Genomic DNA, 18,419 nt, shown 5'->3' with positions numbered 1-18,419 from the left:
TCCATTTGTAAATCTGTGTGAGCAGTTGTTTTGTAGAGTTGGGTGGTGTCCCACGTGTAAACTGAGACTTCCAATCAAGAGTGAAAATAAACCCTTACAATCGGTGACCAGAAACTATGTCGCCATGATGAACAAGGAAATGACACACCAGGGAAATGACACACCGGGGAAATCCCGAGTCTCGAACCCTTTTCACCCTCAGATGAACTCGGTCTCCACCGTTCTCCCCGTGGCCCCGCCCAGCAACCCCGCCCCCCCCGGGTCCTGCAGCCCCGCCCTCCTGCCCCGCCCTGCGGCCCCGCCCGGCCTTTTCCTTCTGCATGGACTCCTCCGGGCTAGGTGGGGGACGGAGTCGGCCCTGGCCCCGCCCACGGTGCCCGCCCCCGCACCGCAGCGCGCAGCCTCGGCAGGATCGCTTTACGGCCGGAGGAGTGGGTGGGTCCTAGACTCTAGGTAGGAGGCCGAGTTGAGGGGCGAGGAAAGAGGCCTTTTGCGGCAGGACGTAAGTGACGGCGTAGGCGGTGCGACAGCCGCTGGAGGGCAGCGGAGGCGGGTTTGTGTTTCCCGGGCCGAACCGGGCTCTGGGGGGCGCGTGGCCTGGCCCGGGAGGTAGCTGAAGGCCCGCGGTGAAAGCATGGGTGAAGGGGAGTGGGGCGGGGAGGCCTTGGGTTGCTTTGGGCGGTGGGTGAGTCTGCGGGGCTGGCGGGCTGGAGTCCTGGGTCCAGGCCGGAGATCTGACCGTGGTTGGTGTCCCCCGAACCCGCAGCGCGGCCCGTCCTGTCCTCGCCATGAGGCCGCAGCAGGCGCCAGTGTCTGGGAAGGTTTTCATTCAGCGAGACTACAGCAGTGGCACCCGCTGCCAGTTCCAGACCAAGTTCCCCGCGGAGCTGGAGAACCGGGTATGCAGCCGGGCTCCCCGCACCTGCTCTGGGGCGAGGCCGGGAGCCTCCCCCGGGGCGGCAGGGAGTGCGGGTCTGGGAGGAGCAGGCACAGAAGGGGCCTGGGCCGGGGATGTGCGAAGAGGGCCGCTAAGCAAGACCTGGTGTTTGGAGGGCAAGGAATAAGGCCAAGCCCCGGGTCTGACGACCTGGTGGAGCTCCGTGGTGCCCAGGGCCCTGATGTGTGCGCCGCCGTCTTCCCCTGCCGTCCCCACCCCACACCGGGTCATTGACCACAGTGATGAGGAACGAATTCCTGGCGCTCCAGGCCACCTACCTCAGCGTGTTGTAAGCTGCATCCTCCAACCTCACCACGCAAGGAAAATAAATATCATTTTCGTGACTGGCGTCTGTGGCCACAGTGCTGGCCGCACTGCTCGGCAGGAAGGGTTTATTATTAAGGGCTGTGCTAGGCAGTGCAGACAGGCCTTGAACCTGGAAAACTCAGAGCATTGGATGGGCCTGGGCAGGGAAGTATCTCAGAACGAGGCCCTCAACTTGTCCCTCGCAGTTCTGATAGCTGGGAGCCACCTTTACTGTGTTGGCGTACAGGTCAGAATTGTCATCAGAATGTGGGTCTTTTGGGCAACCTTGCATGCAAAAAGGGATGTGCTTCCCCTTTTTTTCAGACTTAGGAAAAATAATGGTAATGATCATTGTATCTTACTTTAAAGGTACAGCGACGTGAGCATATGTGAGTATGTGTGTTTTCTTGTGCCCACATGTGTTCACACACCCAAAGACAGACTGTTTGGTCTTGAGCTTTGTAAGATAAACCTGACTGTGTGTTTCCTGTTCAGAGGTCAATTTCTGGTTAGATGGGAGCGGGTTTTGCGGCTCTTTCCTCTTTGACAAGGGTTGGGTGCGGGACTGAGAGGTCGTTGGGCATGGGTGTGGAGCTAAGAAGTGCTGGCTGTGGAGTAAGTAGGTGTTGATGAGTCTACTGGAGCACTGTGTAGCAGTCATTTAAAATTGGCTTGTGAGGAGGTGGGTTGTCCTACCTGATTGCCATTGAGCGTGCTGCCTCTTGGTTAGAGCTACTGAATGTTGTTTTTTTTAAATAATTTGACATCACAGTTAACATGGTTTACATTTTAGGACTTACATGAAATGGATCAAATGTTTTACTTTTAAGCCTCTTACACCAAAACTCTGACTTAATACTATTTATTTACTTTCAAATCAGAGTGTAAACAATTCTTTTGCACCACACTTATTTGGATGTCACATGATGCCTTTGTTTAAAAGTTTTAAAAGTCAAACTTCCAACTCATAATTGAGCCGAATAAGTGTGTGTAGAATCAGACATGAGCCTTCCACTCTGTGTGTGGTGGAGCCTTTATTTTATAGTCTGAATACAGAAACAATGTAGTCACAGAACTTCACTGTTACAGGAAATTGCTGTCTCTAAATTCTGGAGTCCTTTTACTTCTTTGACTTCATGTAGCTCAGAACTGCTTGTGATTCTGAGTACTATATGGAATGTTATTTGGTGCTGTTCAATTGTGCCATTGAATTTTCTTTTTTTTAAAATGTTTGGGTTAAAACACTAGCTTATACTTTAAATTGCTTGGGAAAGCTTTGATTTTTTTTTTTAAATGTGTCGAGATTAATTTTAAATTACAGGTTTAAATTTTCCTTGCTTTGTTTGATGGAAAATTGAAAGTTTCTTTCTTTGTTTTTTTACTACTTACCCTAGAAATTGTACTGATTGCTCTGCCTCTGGGGCTGATTTTCCCTTTGTGAGAACATTGCACTTGGCAACTTAATAGAGGAAGAAATAAACATGCAAATGTTTTGTATGACTTTAAAGCATTAAACACACACATTTGTACCCTTTAATTTGTGAGTGAGGACAAGTTACTTGTTAACAAGTTTACTTGCTCACTGCCTGTGAGAACTTAATACTTTGATGTATAAGTGCTTTGTTGCCAGGACAATTCTTTAAAGAAAGCTCAATTCTCACTTTAGCGAAAATACAGACATCTTAGGCACCCTTGGCCTGGGCAGCAGAGAAGTGAGTGAACTATAATTGAAGCATTTGTTCCCCTGCATCCCTTTAAAAATATGCCTCTACATCCGGTCAGTAGAAATTACCTTTGACTTGCAGTCTCTTTAAGCTTCAGCCCCATTCTTTGACAGGTAGTTCAACAAGAAACAGAAATTCTGGGAAGACGAGCCTGATTCTTATTTCTATTCTGGCTGCCGGTGTTTATTGGTCCAAATTTGCATTTAGCTCCAGCTTCACATATCTCCAAATTTCGATATTAGTGTGCAGGTCCCGAGGGGTGAACATTGACAGCCATGCTTCATGGTGCCTGAAGGGTATGAGAACAAGGCCCACACCTCTGTAGAGCCCTTCGTAGTAAGTGTATCCTTGCCCTTACTGCTGCCCATCATGCTTTTTCCCCTTTTATTCTTTTTTTTTTTTTTTTGGCCAAGGTGTGAGGCTTGCAGGATCTTCAGGGACTGAACCTGCGCCCTCGGCAGTGAAAGCGTGGAGTCCTAACCACTGGACCACCAGGGAATTCGCCCCCCCCCCTTTTTTTTTTAATTAAACTTAAAAAAAAAATTCTTCACCTTGGATTTTTTTTTTTTTAATGATCTATGATTTGCCTCCAACCTATAAATCATTGCAATCTTGGAATAACTTTTAAGAATTAGTGTTTCTGGTAGGATCAGTAATTCTGATCTGAAAGAAATAAAATGTTTTTGGGTTGCTTCTCTAGTTTTGAATCATTCTGTCCAAAGAAACGTAAATAATTCAAAGAACTTTCTTTCTCAGATCATAACATCGTAGTAAATCAAATGCGAGTGTTTGAAATTATTTGGACCTTTGTGCTTTTACTGATGGACAAACTGAGGGCATTAACTTAGGCAAAACCAGGTGGAGATAACAATTTACCATTAATACTTGTTCACTGAGTTGTTCTCCTAAGTCTGTTTTCTGGGAATGGTGACAGGTTGCCTGGGTGACCGTTCGTAACACAGCACATCTTCAAGTGGAGGCGCAGTGAAGGGACGCTGCCCTGGCTCTCAGCACCATCTCCAACCACCCAGCCCCGGTCAGAAACACTCATGTTCTGGAAACAGGTCAAGCCACCACCACTTTCAAGTTTTCATGCCTTTGGCTCATTGAGTCCTCACAGTTTTCCACATGAAGGACAAAACAACTGCCTCTCACTTAAAGGGTTTCAATAGTGGAAGGGTGATGGTCATAAATCATCAGATGTATTCTGTATGTTAAGAGAGAGTTATGTTCTTGGGAATGTGTTGTCTCACACTGTATACTGAGGTTGTTTGAGTTTCTTTCTGAGTCCATTTCTATGTAAAGTCTTCATGAAAGAGAGAATTCATATGTGAGTAGTTATTAGTTTTAGGAATAAGGGAGATATTGTGTGAGAGAAAGCGGAGAATAAGGACAGATAAATTGTGCTTTGTTACCTACCAAGAATGCTACGATTGGGTGAAATACTCAACTAATGGGACTTGAAATTCCTAGGGCAAAGTATTGAGATTTGAAATCGACGAACTGTTAAAAGAAGAAAGTAATGTGCTATTGGAAGAAGAAAGTGAAACCAGATGATGAGAGTGAAAAGAGGATACAGTAATAGTATTAGTGTACATGGTGCCACTGACTAGAAAAGGGTAATAGGAACCCGTGGTATGAAGAGTTGTGTAGTAGTTTGAGATTTTGCCTGGTTCGGTGTCAGCTTTTAGTAACCAAATAGTTACTTTAAAAGAGATGGGAAATGAGGAAATAACACAGTTTGTACCTTTTGATCTGCTGGAAATGTCCTTACTTCCCTCTTTTGCCTAAGTAGATTCCAGCATTTAGGGACTTGATTTAAGATAACCTGCTCTTTCCAGATAAAGAGAATGCACCCCTCCGTTTGTTCCCCCACCATACTTTATACATGCCTCAATTACAGTATTCTGTTGACTTATTGTGTTTTTATTGTTACTTATCTGTTACGCTCATGACTGTAAATGCCTTGAGGACTAGAAAGTGTCTTAGTCATCTTTCTTTAAGGCCTGTCATGGTATCTGATGGTAGGTGCTCCATAAATGTGAATATGAGAGAATGGAAAGATGGAAAGATTGTATAATTTAATTAAGCTACCTGTGATTCAGTATAGAGGATAAAGAGACACAATTTTGAGCCTTGATGATATCCAGTGTCCATAAGAAGGATAAAATTAAATAAACACTAACCAGTTTCAGTAACTTACGTCCAGATTTAATCACCTAAAGGTTTGTTTGTGGACAGTTAGATAAGAATGTTGACAAAACAGCAACCTAAATTAGTGATAGCAAGCAGGAGTGAGGTGCTCGCCTTTTTTTCCAAAACTTATTTTTAAATTCTTTTTTCCGTACAGATTGATAGGCAACAATTTGAAGAAACAGTTCGAACTCTAAATAACCTTTATGCTGAAGCAGAGAAGCTCGGGGGCCAGTCCTATCTTGAAGGCTGCCTGGCTTGTCTAACAGCGTACACCATCTTCTTGTGCATGGAAACTCACTACGAGAAGGTAAGCCTACCTCTGTTTTTGCACAATCTCTTAAAATCATAAAGAAGGTGGGTTTATTACAGGTTTATGTTTACAGGGTGACAGTTGCAGTGAAACTTAAAGGGGCATTCATAATAATAATAGTTCAGATTTTATAGTTGCTTCTATGACCAGACACGTAGAAAAGAATCCTGAGTCTTTCAGAAACAGGTTGCCATGTTAATATTCAAGTCGGCTTACACTTAAGGAGAATGTAGAAAATCCATGTTCTCATTCTGCCTAGCCTTCTGAGAAGCCTTTTCTTCATTTCCCCAAATTTCTATCCTCCATCTTATCCTCTCCTCTGAATTCTTGTCTTTTCTTTCGACTGTCTGCTGGGCCCAGAGTTGCCGGCTTCTCAACCTAGATGTCCAGAAGTCAAGCCTCACACCTCCCCATTTCGTTCAGTAGCATCCTGTCTTTTTCAGGACCATCTTTAGGTGGAGGGCTAGAGGGGGAGAATTTATCAGTTGTCAGACTGAAATAGCTTCCATTTTCCCATTCATTAACTTTATGACTTCTGCCACCACCCTGATTCATGCCCTTATGACATTTCTCCTAGACCAGTGCCACAGTCTCCAGAGCCTCACTCCTTCCCTTCTTTTCCATTTCCAAACAGCTGCTGTGTCATAAAACACAGCCATGCCTCCCCTGCCACTCCTGCAAAGTGAGAGGCCTTCCCGGGTTCCATTTCAGGCCCTTCTTGAGCCCACCTCCAGCTCACCTTTCCAGCTCTGTCCTGCACCCCTTCCTCACTTTGTCTTTCAGCCAACCATGCAAAAACTCCGAGGTTTTCCTCCACCTGAAGTGCCGTTGTTCCCGTGTCCGAATCTCACCAGTCCCTCAGTCCCACTTTCAGCTAACTTTTTTTTTTTTTTTTTTGCGGTACATGAGCCTCTCACTGTTGTGGCCTCTCCCGCTGTGGAGCACAGGCTCCAGACGCACAGGCTCAGCGGCCATGGCTCACGGGCCCAGCCGCTCCGCGGCATGTGGGATCCTCCTGGACCGGGGCACGAACCCGTGTCCCCTGCATCGGCAGGCGGACTCTCAACCGCTGCGCCACCAGGGAAGCCCTCAGCTAATTTTTTATCTACCCCTATAATCGGAATTCATTCTCTCCTCTGTATCCCCACAATGCTTTACTCGTATCTGTTTTCTGGCACTTAGCACTCTCTACTTAGGAACATAGCCGTTTATATTCTTGTCTTAATTGCCCTTCAGGTATGTCTTTTTCTTGAGGTCAAGGACAGTGTATCTCTTCAGGCCTAGCACCATACCTTGGGTAGATGAGGCACTCATTTACTGTGTGTTAAGTGAATGAATTTACATTAATCACAGTAAACCCCAAATAGATAATTAAATTCTGACCATGATTAGAAAATGAAAGGCTGTAAGGAGATCTATATTATACCCACCTGATAGAAGTTTCCCTGTGACTATCTTGCACTCCCTGTGGTGGAGAGCAGATACAGTTGCAGCTAAAATATTTTGAGCTATCGGCTGACAATGATGCTGCATTCTTCCTTAGCATTCTGACACGAATTCCCCTGGTGTTATTAAAAGGGAGCACTGAAGAGTAGTTTATATCCCTCTCCATGTCACACACTCTCATTCCTCCTGAATATTCCACATCAGAAGTTACAGAGGATCAATATCAGCTTTCAGTTTGTCTGTCTTACCAGCTTCTCTCTAATAATACATTTGGTGAGTGAAGGGACAGGGGATTCATTCATTCGATAAATATTTATTGAACACCTACCATGTGCTAAGTACTGTGCAAGGGATATTACTGAATAGGGCAGAAATGGTTGCTCACGTCATGGAGTTTATAACTCAGTGGTAAAAACTGATAATAAGGAAACAAAACCCACAGAATTGTAAGTCGTGATAAATGCCTTGAAAAAAAACGAACTTCCCTAGGATAGAAAATACAGGAAAGACGTAATTTAGATCGGGTGGTCAGAAAGGGCCTCTGAGATGGTAACATTAAGCTGCCGTGTGAAGGATGGGAAGCCCAGGGCCCTTCAGGCGGAGGGATGAGTGTATGCAGAGCATCTGGCGTCCCCCGTGCGGAGCGGGGCGTGGGGAGAGGAGGGCAGAGGCAACTCAAGAGGTGAGGGGACCTGCATCCTCCGGGAGTGTGTGCTCCGTGGAAAGAGGCTTAGATTTTATTTCCCTGCAGGGAGGAACCACTCAAAGGTTTTAAGCAGGAGTAATAATAGGACTAGATTTTCATTTTAAAGAGATTCCTTGGCTTTGGGGGGAAAAGGTATAAAAGTGGAAGTAAGACGCTCCGTTGAAGTCCAGGCAAGAGAGGGTGATAGCTTGGATGGAGAGCAGAGCAGCAGGGATGGAAGGAGGTGAACAAATTCAGGGGACGTGCTGGTGGTGGAGCCTGGACACCCTGAGGAGCCACTGACCGCGGTGGGTAAAAGCAGTCATCCCAGGTGGCCATTAGAGACATGTGTAATATTGTCAATGTAAGGTAGAGGTGGATCCTCCAGAGTATTTTATTCATGCTTAGTGGAGTATTAGATGCTTGAATTCTCATTTCACTATAGCTTTTAAATTTGTTGATGAGATTTTAATTTTTTATTTATTTGTGTGCAGTTGCTAAAATAGATACAGATATCTGCTTCTGACCTCAGTTGTAAAAAGAAATTGGTAATTGGGTGCCAGCCAAGTCATTTACTAATGATGAGATCATGGGCAAGTTAATCTCTCCAAGTCTGAGTTCTCTCAACCATAAAATGGGTCTTAGACTGGTGGTTGCCAAGGGGGAGGGGGCTGGGGGAGGGATGGAGTGGGAGGTTGGGATTAGCAGATGCAAACTATTACATAGAGAATGGATAAACAACAAGGTCCTGCTGTACAGCACAGGGAACTATATACTCAATATCCTGTGATAAACCATAGTGGAAAAGAATATGAAAAAGAATGTATATGCATGTGTAACTGAATCAGTTTGCAGTACAGCAGAAATTAACACAACATTGTAAATCAGCTATACTTCAATTTTTATAAAAGGTAAATCTAAAAAAAATAAATAAAATGGGTCTTAGAATTAATAAATTGCCTCATATGTGGTAGATGCTTAATAAAGTTTTAAGATAGAGTTAAAAATTAAGTTAGTGTATATATATATATATATATATATGTTTTAATCAGATATTTGTGAACTTACATGTACAGTTTTATTTCAAGTGTATAAATAATCTTTTTTAGCAGCTGCTAGTTTATTTATCTACTAAAACATTTAGCAACCCTTAGTTAAAATCTTTTTGATTATTAATCTTGGAAGGAAGTTCTCAGTGTCAGAAATATAATGGACTTGAGTTCATAGGTAACATATAAGGTACTACTTTATAAGTCTAGTTAAGGTCTCTTTCTTTTTACAGAGTGAGTATTAATAACACAAGTAAAAACCAAGTAAAATTAGTCAAGAAACCAAAATTTAAGGCATGGTCACTTTTTATAAATACATGATTTTATTTTAGAAACTGGACATGAATAACTAGATCATGCAAAGTAAATAACTGGAATGGTCATAATTAAGATATAATGTACCTGTACTTTTAAAAGAAAACATTTAAAACGTGTATTTGTATTTTTGATACCCAGTCACTCCCTCTCTCCAGTTTGTCCCTTAGGAATTTCTGTGCTATTATTTTCTACTTTATGAAAAGACAGGATTGAGTCATTTAGTAGTCTTTATTGTTTTAAACACTAAAACTTCTAGTCTACAAACAGTAAGCCAAATATAATTGTGCTTACACTAGTCACGTGGGTTAAACTTTTGAAAATTGTAAATAGGCCTTTTAAAACCCACTAGAACAATCATGCATTTTTTTTCCTATAATGTGCTATTTATTGATTTAAAATGAAGATAAAGGCTTCAGTGTTATTCCTCTCTGTTGCTGCCCATTATAATCAGGGAACAAATGGGCTTGTAGAAGGTTCTCCTCTCAGGAGCTGTCTGCTGTGTTCATCAACCAGAAGACATCCCTCCTGCCCGTGGGCTGTGATCTGAAAGGAGCACAGTCAGAGGAGCTTAGATCTTTCTGAAAATACTAAAATCCTGGTGCTCTCACGCAGCCTCACTTAGGATACCTTTCCTTGAGGGTCTGGTAGGCTTTTCTCCGGTTTAATATTCTCAAGGAGGATAATAGTCTTTCCTGAGGTTTGAGTGTTTAGCTTTGTAAATATTATATAAATTGAGGTTTTATTGAGTGTTTGAAGATAACAGAGATAATTTTGTTCAATATTACAGTTTGTTTTAACATTGATTTACCAAAAATAATAAAGTATGAGTAATATGTCAACATAAGGTTTCTTGGGGGTGAGAATGGTGCTTTGTCCTGTATGGGATGAGGTATGAGTTGACTCATATTAATGCTTTCCTATTGCTAATGACACTAAGAGTTTAAAAGCATCTTGGTTAGGACAATGCTGGCTTCACCATAATACTGTAAGAGGATTTGGAACTTATACAAAAGGAAAACTAATTGTTTTCTTTCTGAACTGATACCCAAGTGCCCATGAATGTTATTAAAGTTTAAATAAAAACCTTGCGTGACAAAGTTCTGTATGAATCGCATAAAGGAATGCTGTTTCTTTGCTAGTAACCTGTACCCAAGGAGACAGGGAGGAAAGCTGTTCTGAAGGAATTCTTTCTTTGAAACCAGCCATGCAGGCATTTTTCTGAGTGTCCCCCCGAGTATAAATGGACTGGGGTGAGGGGAGACTGGCTCTCCAGTTTCTAGCTCTGGCAGGTGAGCTGAGAAGGAAATTGGAGAGAAGATGGAGGGTCCTGAGTTGGGCACCTTCATGGGCTACTTCCTTCCCCATGTCATTTCAGCATGATTGACAAACGCTGATAGAAAGATAGTGCCCATAAGACCGAGTACCGCTCACATTCTTTGAGAGTTGAGAATAGGAGAATGACATATGTACTTCAGATAATTTGGTGAAAAGCTCTTTTCTTTAGAAATAGTATTCTTAAATTACTCATAACCCTGCAGATTGCTCTTTTAATAATATCATGCTCTTTTTAAAAAAGCGTAAAACGTTAGATTGTATTTTTCCCCAAAGATGTAACCTGAATAAACTATTTATCTTCCTTTAATGAGAAAATTCATTATACAAACCACATAGAGTTTTAAATTCTAAATCAACTTATACCAAAGCACCTAAATTGTAACATCCTAATTTGTTAGTTTAGCCTGGTCCATTATAGACCCACACATAAATCATTTCTTAATTTCCAACTTCATTTTCATACAGTTCTTTTCCCTTTATGTTGTGATCACATTTATCTGTGACTTTATCATATTCTGGTAGTGTGAATTTAAGAAAGCATATAGTAATTAAAGAATTGGATCAAAGCCTCTTTGAAGATTAGAGCCAGAAAAGGATTATAATGACTTTGAACCTGAAATAAAACATGTAACTCTTTGATTTTGTATATAGCTATTAAAATTTATTTTCTTCTAGGTTATCTGTTTCAGAATTGGCTTATTAAAGCTGGAGATTTGGCAATTTCCAGAAGTTCCTTTGTATCCTGTCTGGCTTTTGTCTACATTTGCTTTGACTTTTACAAGCTTAATACTAAACTTACAAGGTTTAGTGAGGTTGCGGTTCCCATCTAGGACACAAGAGCGAACTACAGAGCAACACTCCATGCAGGCCTGGAAATGATATAAGACACTTGTCATCAGAACCTCCATGGCAGCCAGCACGTGCATGTTTGATGCAGGGAATAAACTTTTCAGTTTAAAACTCACTGGGCTCCTTTGTTGTAGGCCTACCTTGTATCATTACTTTAAATTGACGAAAATGTACAAAGGAGAGAAGTTCTTTTTTTTTTCTTTTTTCTCTCTCTCTCTTTTTTGTTTTTTGGGTTTTTTTTGGTTGTGCCGCGCAGCTTGTGGGATTTTAGCTTCCCAACCAGGCGTTGAGGCTGGGCCCTCAGCAGTGAAAGTGCCGAGTCCTAACCACTGGACCACTAGGGAAGTCCTGAGAAGCAGTTCTTAAGTATTAAGGAGAAGGCCAAGAGCTGTCCTTGATATCAGAAGAGGTCACATGATGTGCACTTCATGAGTAGGGAAGGGGAAAGCATACTAACCCTCATGTGTATAGTCACCTTGTATTTCTCTGCAACCAGGATGAAGGTGACCGGGAGAGGAGGGCGTGGCTCTTGTGCCACCGTGAGGCCGCATCTGCGGCGGCACTTGAGCTGTGTGGTCGGTGCTCGGGACTGGGGGCGGTGGTGTCGGGAGCCCCGTGGCCTTAGGCACGTAGTCAGGGCCGTCCCTCCACGTGAACACCCATTCTTGCTTTGAAAACTAAGTCCACTGCCTGAATATTTTGAGGTCCAGCTGATGCTTCACAGGGAAATCTGATGACGTTTACAAAAAGCTGTGGTGTTTCTTTTTGTCAGGTTCTGAAGAAAGTCTCCAAATACATTCAAGAGCAGAATGAGAAGATCTATGCTCCCCAAGGCCTCCTCCTGACAGACCCCATCGAGAGAGGACTTCGAGTTGTATCTTTTCAGCCTAGATCACAAGGTCTCAATATCTGTAAACAGAACCTTTTGATTGTCGAGCAGCGGCCGGAGAGAATTTAACTCCCTTCTGCCGCACTTGCCCTAGGACTCTTCTGTGAGAAGGCACACCCGCCATGAGCCCCCCAGCTCCAGCACTCTCCCTTGACGCACGCCTCTCCTTCCTCTGTATCATGCTGGTCTCTGTGCATTGTGTAGTGCTCGGGTTGCCGTCATCTTGGTGGCTCTGTGGCATCTTGTAGTAATAATGGGAGTGGTGTGAGTCATGCATTTCAGCTGCAGAGGCTGGACCTAAAGCCCCTTTGAAATGCATGAACTCCTAACATGCAGCAAGGTTGTCCAGATGAATCACAGATCTGTGGGTTCATCTCGCTCACTGAAATCAGCCACAGCTGCCAGATGTATCATTTCATTACCTTTGACATACTGCGCGTATTTTTAGAGGCAGCGAGCTTTGAAAATCACGAAGTGAATTTCATAAATAAAATTGCAAAAAAACTAATTTAGCTTGATAATGGGAGTAAAATAAATAACTGGGTAAAATAAATTTTTTTTAAAACCTAGGTCAGATAACCCCAGGCCTTCCGGCTGATAATAATTTCAGCAGTTTTATTATACTCAGCAGCAGTGGTTCTTAAACTTTTAGACATTGTGAGCCGTCTCCCAAGAAAAAGTTTGCATATAATTCAGGGCATTTTGAACCCCTGACTTCATTACCTCCATGGATGCTCAGTTAAGAGCCCCCCACTTAGTTCTACAATAGAGCATCCTTTTTCAGATTTTTTTTTTTTCCAAAAAATGAATAATCAGTGTTTGGGGAGGAGCTACATGTGGTATACTACAAGCAATTACAGTTCTTAAATTTTTAGCAAGGTGTAGAAAACATGTTTAACTCAAGCAGGAGAAAATTTTAATAATTCAAAATAAGCAAAGCAAATAATTTAATTTTTAATTATTTAAATAATTATTTTTATTTAAATAAGAATTTTAAATTAAGTAATAATTTAAAGTAAATAAAGACAAGTCTGCACAGATCATACCTATCATCTCGCCGTGGTCCCTTTTTCTATGTTCTGTTCTTTAGTGTGTTTTCTTAACAGCCATGCTGTTTAGATTGAAATTACTATTTATGAAGACAGAGGCATGAGCAGTGGAAGATAAACCATAGGATTAAAGGTAAATATGAAATTATATGATTTACATGCAATTTTTGTAATTTTGTAGGATGCATGAATTTTCTTCCCTGCATCATAAGTAGTGGCTTATTCTCTGTACTGGCTTGATATTTAAAATGTGTATTTAAACCAAATTCTATAACCCAAGTAATAGAGAATTTAATCCTGATTTTTTTTCTTCCCCCTGTATTGTTTTCAGACGGGTTTAGTTGTTATTTTGTTTTGGGGGTTTTGAGAGGTTTTTTTGGGGGGGGGCGAGGCATCTTATTTTAATATTTCAAAACTATCCTAGACATTTTAATAGATGAGTCTTGCACATAAGAATCAGTTCAGAGATTTCCCTGCCTAAATGACAAATGGCTTTAATAACCAAAGAAACGTTTCAGAGTGGGGTAGGGAGATTCTAAATATTTCATTTATTTAAGTGGCTTCATAGCCCTTTAGAAGAACACTTACCTCTAGTGGCTAGAACCATAAATTTTCATTCTTTTTAGAATGTTTATGTTCTTATATAACCATATAATGACCTTGAACAAGTGAGAAACAAATTGGTGAATACTGATGGGAATCTATGGGAAGAATCACGTGGAAGCCACAGTACCTTAGCCCAGCCTCTTCTAAGTGACAAAAACATTGTACCTCACTGTTTCTGCCAAGTCCAGTCATGTGCTCTGCCTCCCTGTAGTGTTCTGCTGCTGTGCTTGCCTGATTGACTTTGTCTGCAGGCATCCATCACTAATTCACAGGCCGCGCAGAAACAGATTGTACCAGAGCAGACCAGTTCCTTCCCAGGGCAACAGTCATAATAGTAGTTACCGTTTTGAGGGTACCTGCTATGTGCCCGCTATTATTCAAATGGTGTTTTCCAATTCTCACAAGATTCTGCAGAGGATTTCCCCCACTTTACAGATAAGCACACCAAGGTACAAATATATTAAATGATGTTCTCCAAGTCACACAGCTAATGGGTATTGAGATATGAACCCAAATCTGATGGACCATAAAACTATTTTTTACACCATACTTCCTGTAAGTACGTGCAGCAGCAGAGACGTGGAGAAAGGAAAGAGTTGATCAGATTATTCTAAGTATTTATCCCCTTCTTTTCTTTTTCACTACCTTTTAAAAATACGTTTTGTCTGCTCCTGTGCCATTTGTTGAATCCTACAAGCTGCCACCTTTTAGCTCTAGGGAATGTGTCACACAGATTCTTACAAGCCACAGACCTAAATAATGACGCCCTCTGCTCGGCGTTTTATTCTTTACTGAGGCTTTGTTTTGGAACACTTGATGTTACCTATTCATGCACTTTCTCACATGCAGTTTCCAAACTGGTAATTCTCAAACGAGCAACCAGGAGCCCTACGTGTGGTATTTGTGACATGCCGTTGGGATAAGTTTATTTGATCAGTTGTAGCTGCACTGACTCGGCCCAAATCCATTTGTCATCATGGCTCACTTTGCAGCTATTATTGCTCAATACACTGGTTTTCTGAGGTGGTGCAGAGTTTGGAGCATTTACACACCAGAGACCAATCTATCAACATTCAACAACAGTGAAATTTTGAAATGAGATTTACAGTAGGAACTTGTAATTTCGTGAATGCAGATATTTTTCTTCAGTGCAGTTTAGTTTTCCGAGCTATGTGTTCCTCAGACCCAGTATCCTGTGTGAGCTGAGGTCTTGGAGGAGGGGGAACACTATAAGAATAATGAATTCAGTTCTATAATTTTTCTTAAGTCTACATGGTGTCTGCAGGTTGAAGCATTATATGGGAATTAAATTAATGATTTAACGGAAGAGTACACAAATCCTGGAGGTGGCCTTTAAGTAGACTGATGGTGGGCTTCCCCGGTGGCGCAGTAGTTGAGAGTCCACCTGCCGATGCAGCGGACACGGGTTTGTGCCCCGGTCCGGGAAGATCCCACATGCCGTGGAGCGGCTGGGCCCGTGAGCCGTGGCCGCTGAGCCTGCACGTCCAGAGCCTGTGCTCCGCAACGGGAGAGGCCAGAGCAGTGAGAGGCCCACGTACCGCAAAATAACAAAAAAATATAGACTGATGGTGTTGTCTCTCTTTGGATTAAGATTGTCTTCTTTACTCAAAAAACAGAATATGTCATTATTCTGTCACAATAAATAAGTGATAATAAAAATAACCGTTTGTCGGCACTTCGTATGTACCTGTACTTTTCTAAATGCTTCATTTTAATTATCACAACATCCCTGTGAGGTAGATAATGTTATCCCTGTTTTTCAAATGAGGAAACTCAGGCACAGAGAACCTAAGTTACTTGTGCAAGGCCAAAAATGGGCAGGCAGTCATGGAGGTGGGCAGGCAGTCATGGAGGTGGCCAGGCCCCGGATCGGCCGCCTGCCCCGTGCTGTGCTACCTCTCCCGACAGGGTCGGTCAGAGATGGAAATCCACAGCCTTGGATCTCTAGACCGTCGAGCTGTGTACTCACTCCGGCAGGTAGTACAGATCCAGGGATTTTATTAGCTAGCGCCTAGCTTCATAGAGTGTAGCCCACATACTAGGAGCTCCCATCAGTCGATGTTTGGAGGTTAGTTAGCATCCCTTTCTAAAACCTTTTCTTCTCCCCTCTAACTCTAGGCCCACCTCCAGCTGGGACCCTCATCTGTCCACCGGCCGACCGCAGAGTGTCCCCCACCTCCTCTCCAGAGCATCATTCCTTCATATCTGCTGCCAGAGCCACGGTGCCATTCACTCCAAGGACTGACTTTGTAAAATTCCACACCTGGAGTGACCTCTAGTCGCTCAGCATCCACTTTGTGTCTCCAAATTGTGTAGGACTCTGTAATCTTTTGATTAGTTTTTGAGAAAACGCAATGAAGCATTTCACTTTTTTTATTCAAAGCCATTAATAAAATATGCAGTTGGTCAGCCCAACACAGTTTATTTCTTACCTGCCAGCAGTGCCAGTGGCTCTCGTCATTCCTTGGGCCTCAGCAAGTCGTGAACTAGCCAGTGCTCAGTCTTACTCCCCCAAATTCATAAAACACTTTTCTCCAGGATTTTGGTGAAGGGTGGGCTGCATCTGGTTTTGCTAATGCATCTCCCAGATCTCAGAGAATTACCAGTTTTGCCATGACTCAAAGCTTAAAGATCAAGTTCTGCTGTTCAGTTTCTCAAACTGAAGCTCATTGGAAAAATAATGTATAATGTTACTTGTTTTATTATAGCAATTCCTGATTAAAGCAGTATTTAATGCAATTTCCAGGTTTTTGTTTTTTGGGTTTTTTTTTTTTTGAGAATTCTGTTATTACTGCGTTACCTTGAACATTGGGAAGATGTGGTATGTGTCGCTTGTTCCTTATAAAAGTAAGTAAGCACAATAAAGTGGATGCTAAACCATCAAACACAAATGTCCCTGCTGTGTCCCTGAATGAGCAAGTGTTAATAAATATTTTAATTATAGTTTTGTTATAAATATAACTTAAGAGAAAAAAATTGGATAGGAATAATACTCTATATTACTAATTTTTAACTATCCCTACTGGCAAACCTTATGATTCCTAGACTTTCCTCATATACAGTATTCAGTGCACAGAAATATGATTGGTTCAAGTTCAGTAAGTTAAGTGATTTCCAACTAAAACTCTCAAGTCTGGGTCACTGTTTCTAGTTCTTTTTGGCGGTGTGTTCTTAGTATTGGGACTTCCTGTGCCCTTCATCTTTGGGGTTTGAGAGCACTGTATTTGGGAGAAAGTTAGGACATATACTAGGAGAGAATGAAACAGTTAAAAGTTTTACTTTCAGAGATATTGTAGGTGCTAATACTGGATTTAACCTTTCAGATTTAATTTCTTTTATGGGTCTGTTATTCAGTAAATCCCATAGGTCTATGTAATATTTTAATTGTATGAAACTTGTTACTTTATAGCCTATAATAGTGTGTCTGTCTGCCTTTTAAACCCATTGCAATAACTTTGCTGAAATATTAACACATTAGTAAAACTTTTCTTAAACAAATTGTCTCTGTGTCATATTTGGTGTGATTTGGTAAAGTGATAAATGATATGGTATTAAATTTGGCAGATAGACAATACTACAAGAATCCCTGGTTCAGTGTAGCTTAGTATTTTTAAACAAACGTCTGACATTTATACAGTTTGTCACACTTTGCAATTTTTTACATGCTTTATCTCAAGTACAGACATGTTAGTTAAACAGGTAAAAACCAAGAAATAGCCCCTAATGGTCAAAATGTATTGTTACAGAAATAAAGGATTGGAATGTCTCATTAGGAAAAAAGTATCCCAGTGCTGTGACAATCTGGGATCATCTGATGACTCCAGTTTTTTTAAATGAAATGCCTTTGCAGAGAGTAACTGCTTATAAAATAGAGACTATATTACGACTTAAATTCCTTCCATATTCCACTTGGCCCTAGTTCCTGGATCCGGGTCATTGCTTCTCAAGAGTGACAGGCTTTGTTGTGTTGTTGTTTGTTTCAGTCTCATAAAGGAAGTCAGTCAGGGTATTCATGCCACCTTTGATTTCCAAACTTCCCTCCCCTCCCCCTTGCCGCCCCACCTAGCCCCTCGAATGCCCTGAGAGCAGGGGTGATTCCTCTTTCTCCCTGCATCCATCCCCAACTCCCAGCATCCCGCACAGTGCTACATACACTTGGCACTCAGCTATTTATAAAGTGTGTAAATGCACGAGATATAAGTTGACAGGTCATTAACAGAGTTACTTTACTACATCTTCATTAGTAAGATGTTTGTCTGGCTTGGTAAGATAGTGGCTGGTAAACTCCCCTTATAAAGTCTTGTTCTAAGAGGCGGTATCTGTGGCTTAAACTCCATTAGAGTGGACTTGCCTAGAGGTAACTATTCTTGAGGATTTCAGTGACCACCTTCATCTGGATCAGGAATTCCCAGGGAAAGGAAAGGAATTGCATTCAAAACTTCTGAAGTAGATAGGTAATGAAAAAAACGAATAAGTCTCCTACGCATACTTTGTCCTTTTGTTATTCTGTATGTCATTGGCCTTGCCAGTGTGTTATGTTAAATCTAGCTGTGGTCAAAACTAGAAAACATTTTAAAGTATTTTTTAAATTTTTTTAAAGTATTTTTTTAAATTTTAAAGTATTTTTCTCCTGAATTCTTTAAACTTCTTGAACCTTCTGATAAATGTTCACTTTGAGAAAGTTTCCACTTTTCAAAGT

General features: G+C 41.8%; 1 protein-coding gene across 1 annotated transcript; it reads left to right on the top strand.

Moving 5' to 3' along the window:
• The first annotated feature begins 782 nt into the window (after positions 1 to 782).
• Positions 783 to 13,211, top strand: GOLGA7 (golgin A7). Its single transcript, XM_007455481.1, has 4 exons — positions 783 to 899; positions 5,318 to 5,470; positions 11,928 to 12,029; positions 13,164 to 13,211. Exons 1-4 carry the CDS (start codon positions 789 to 791, stop codon positions 13,209 to 13,211), a joined length of 414 nt encoding a protein of 137 aa, XP_007455543.1. The 5' UTR covers positions 783 to 788.
• Positions 13,212 to 18,419: the final 5,208 nt, after the last annotated feature.

Source organism: Lipotes vexillifer, unplaced genomic scaffold (assembly GCF_000442215.2).
Source record: "Lipotes vexillifer unplaced genomic scaffold, Lipotes_vexillifer_v1.1 scaffold414, whole genome shotgun sequence".
Taxonomy (NCBI): domain Eukaryota; kingdom Metazoa; phylum Chordata; class Mammalia; order Artiodactyla; family Lipotidae; genus Lipotes; species Lipotes vexillifer.
Note: the sequence above shows the minus strand (reverse complement) of the source record. Positions and strands in the feature narration are given on the sequence as shown.

Bases quoted from the DNA above. Each gene is read 5' to 3' on its own strand.
- GOLGA7 (XM_007455481.1), top strand. From the start codon at position 789: ATGAGGCCGCAGCAGGCGCCAGTGTCTGGGAAGGTTTTCATTCAGCGA. The intron at 900-5,317 runs GTATGCAGCCGG...TTTTCCGTACAG, and splicing joins CCGCGGAGCTGGAGAACCGG to ATTGATAGGCAACAATTTGA. The intron at 12,030-13,163 runs GTATCTTTTCAG...CATGCTGTTTAG, and splicing joins TCGAGAGAGGACTTCGAGTT to ATTGAAATTACTATTTATGA.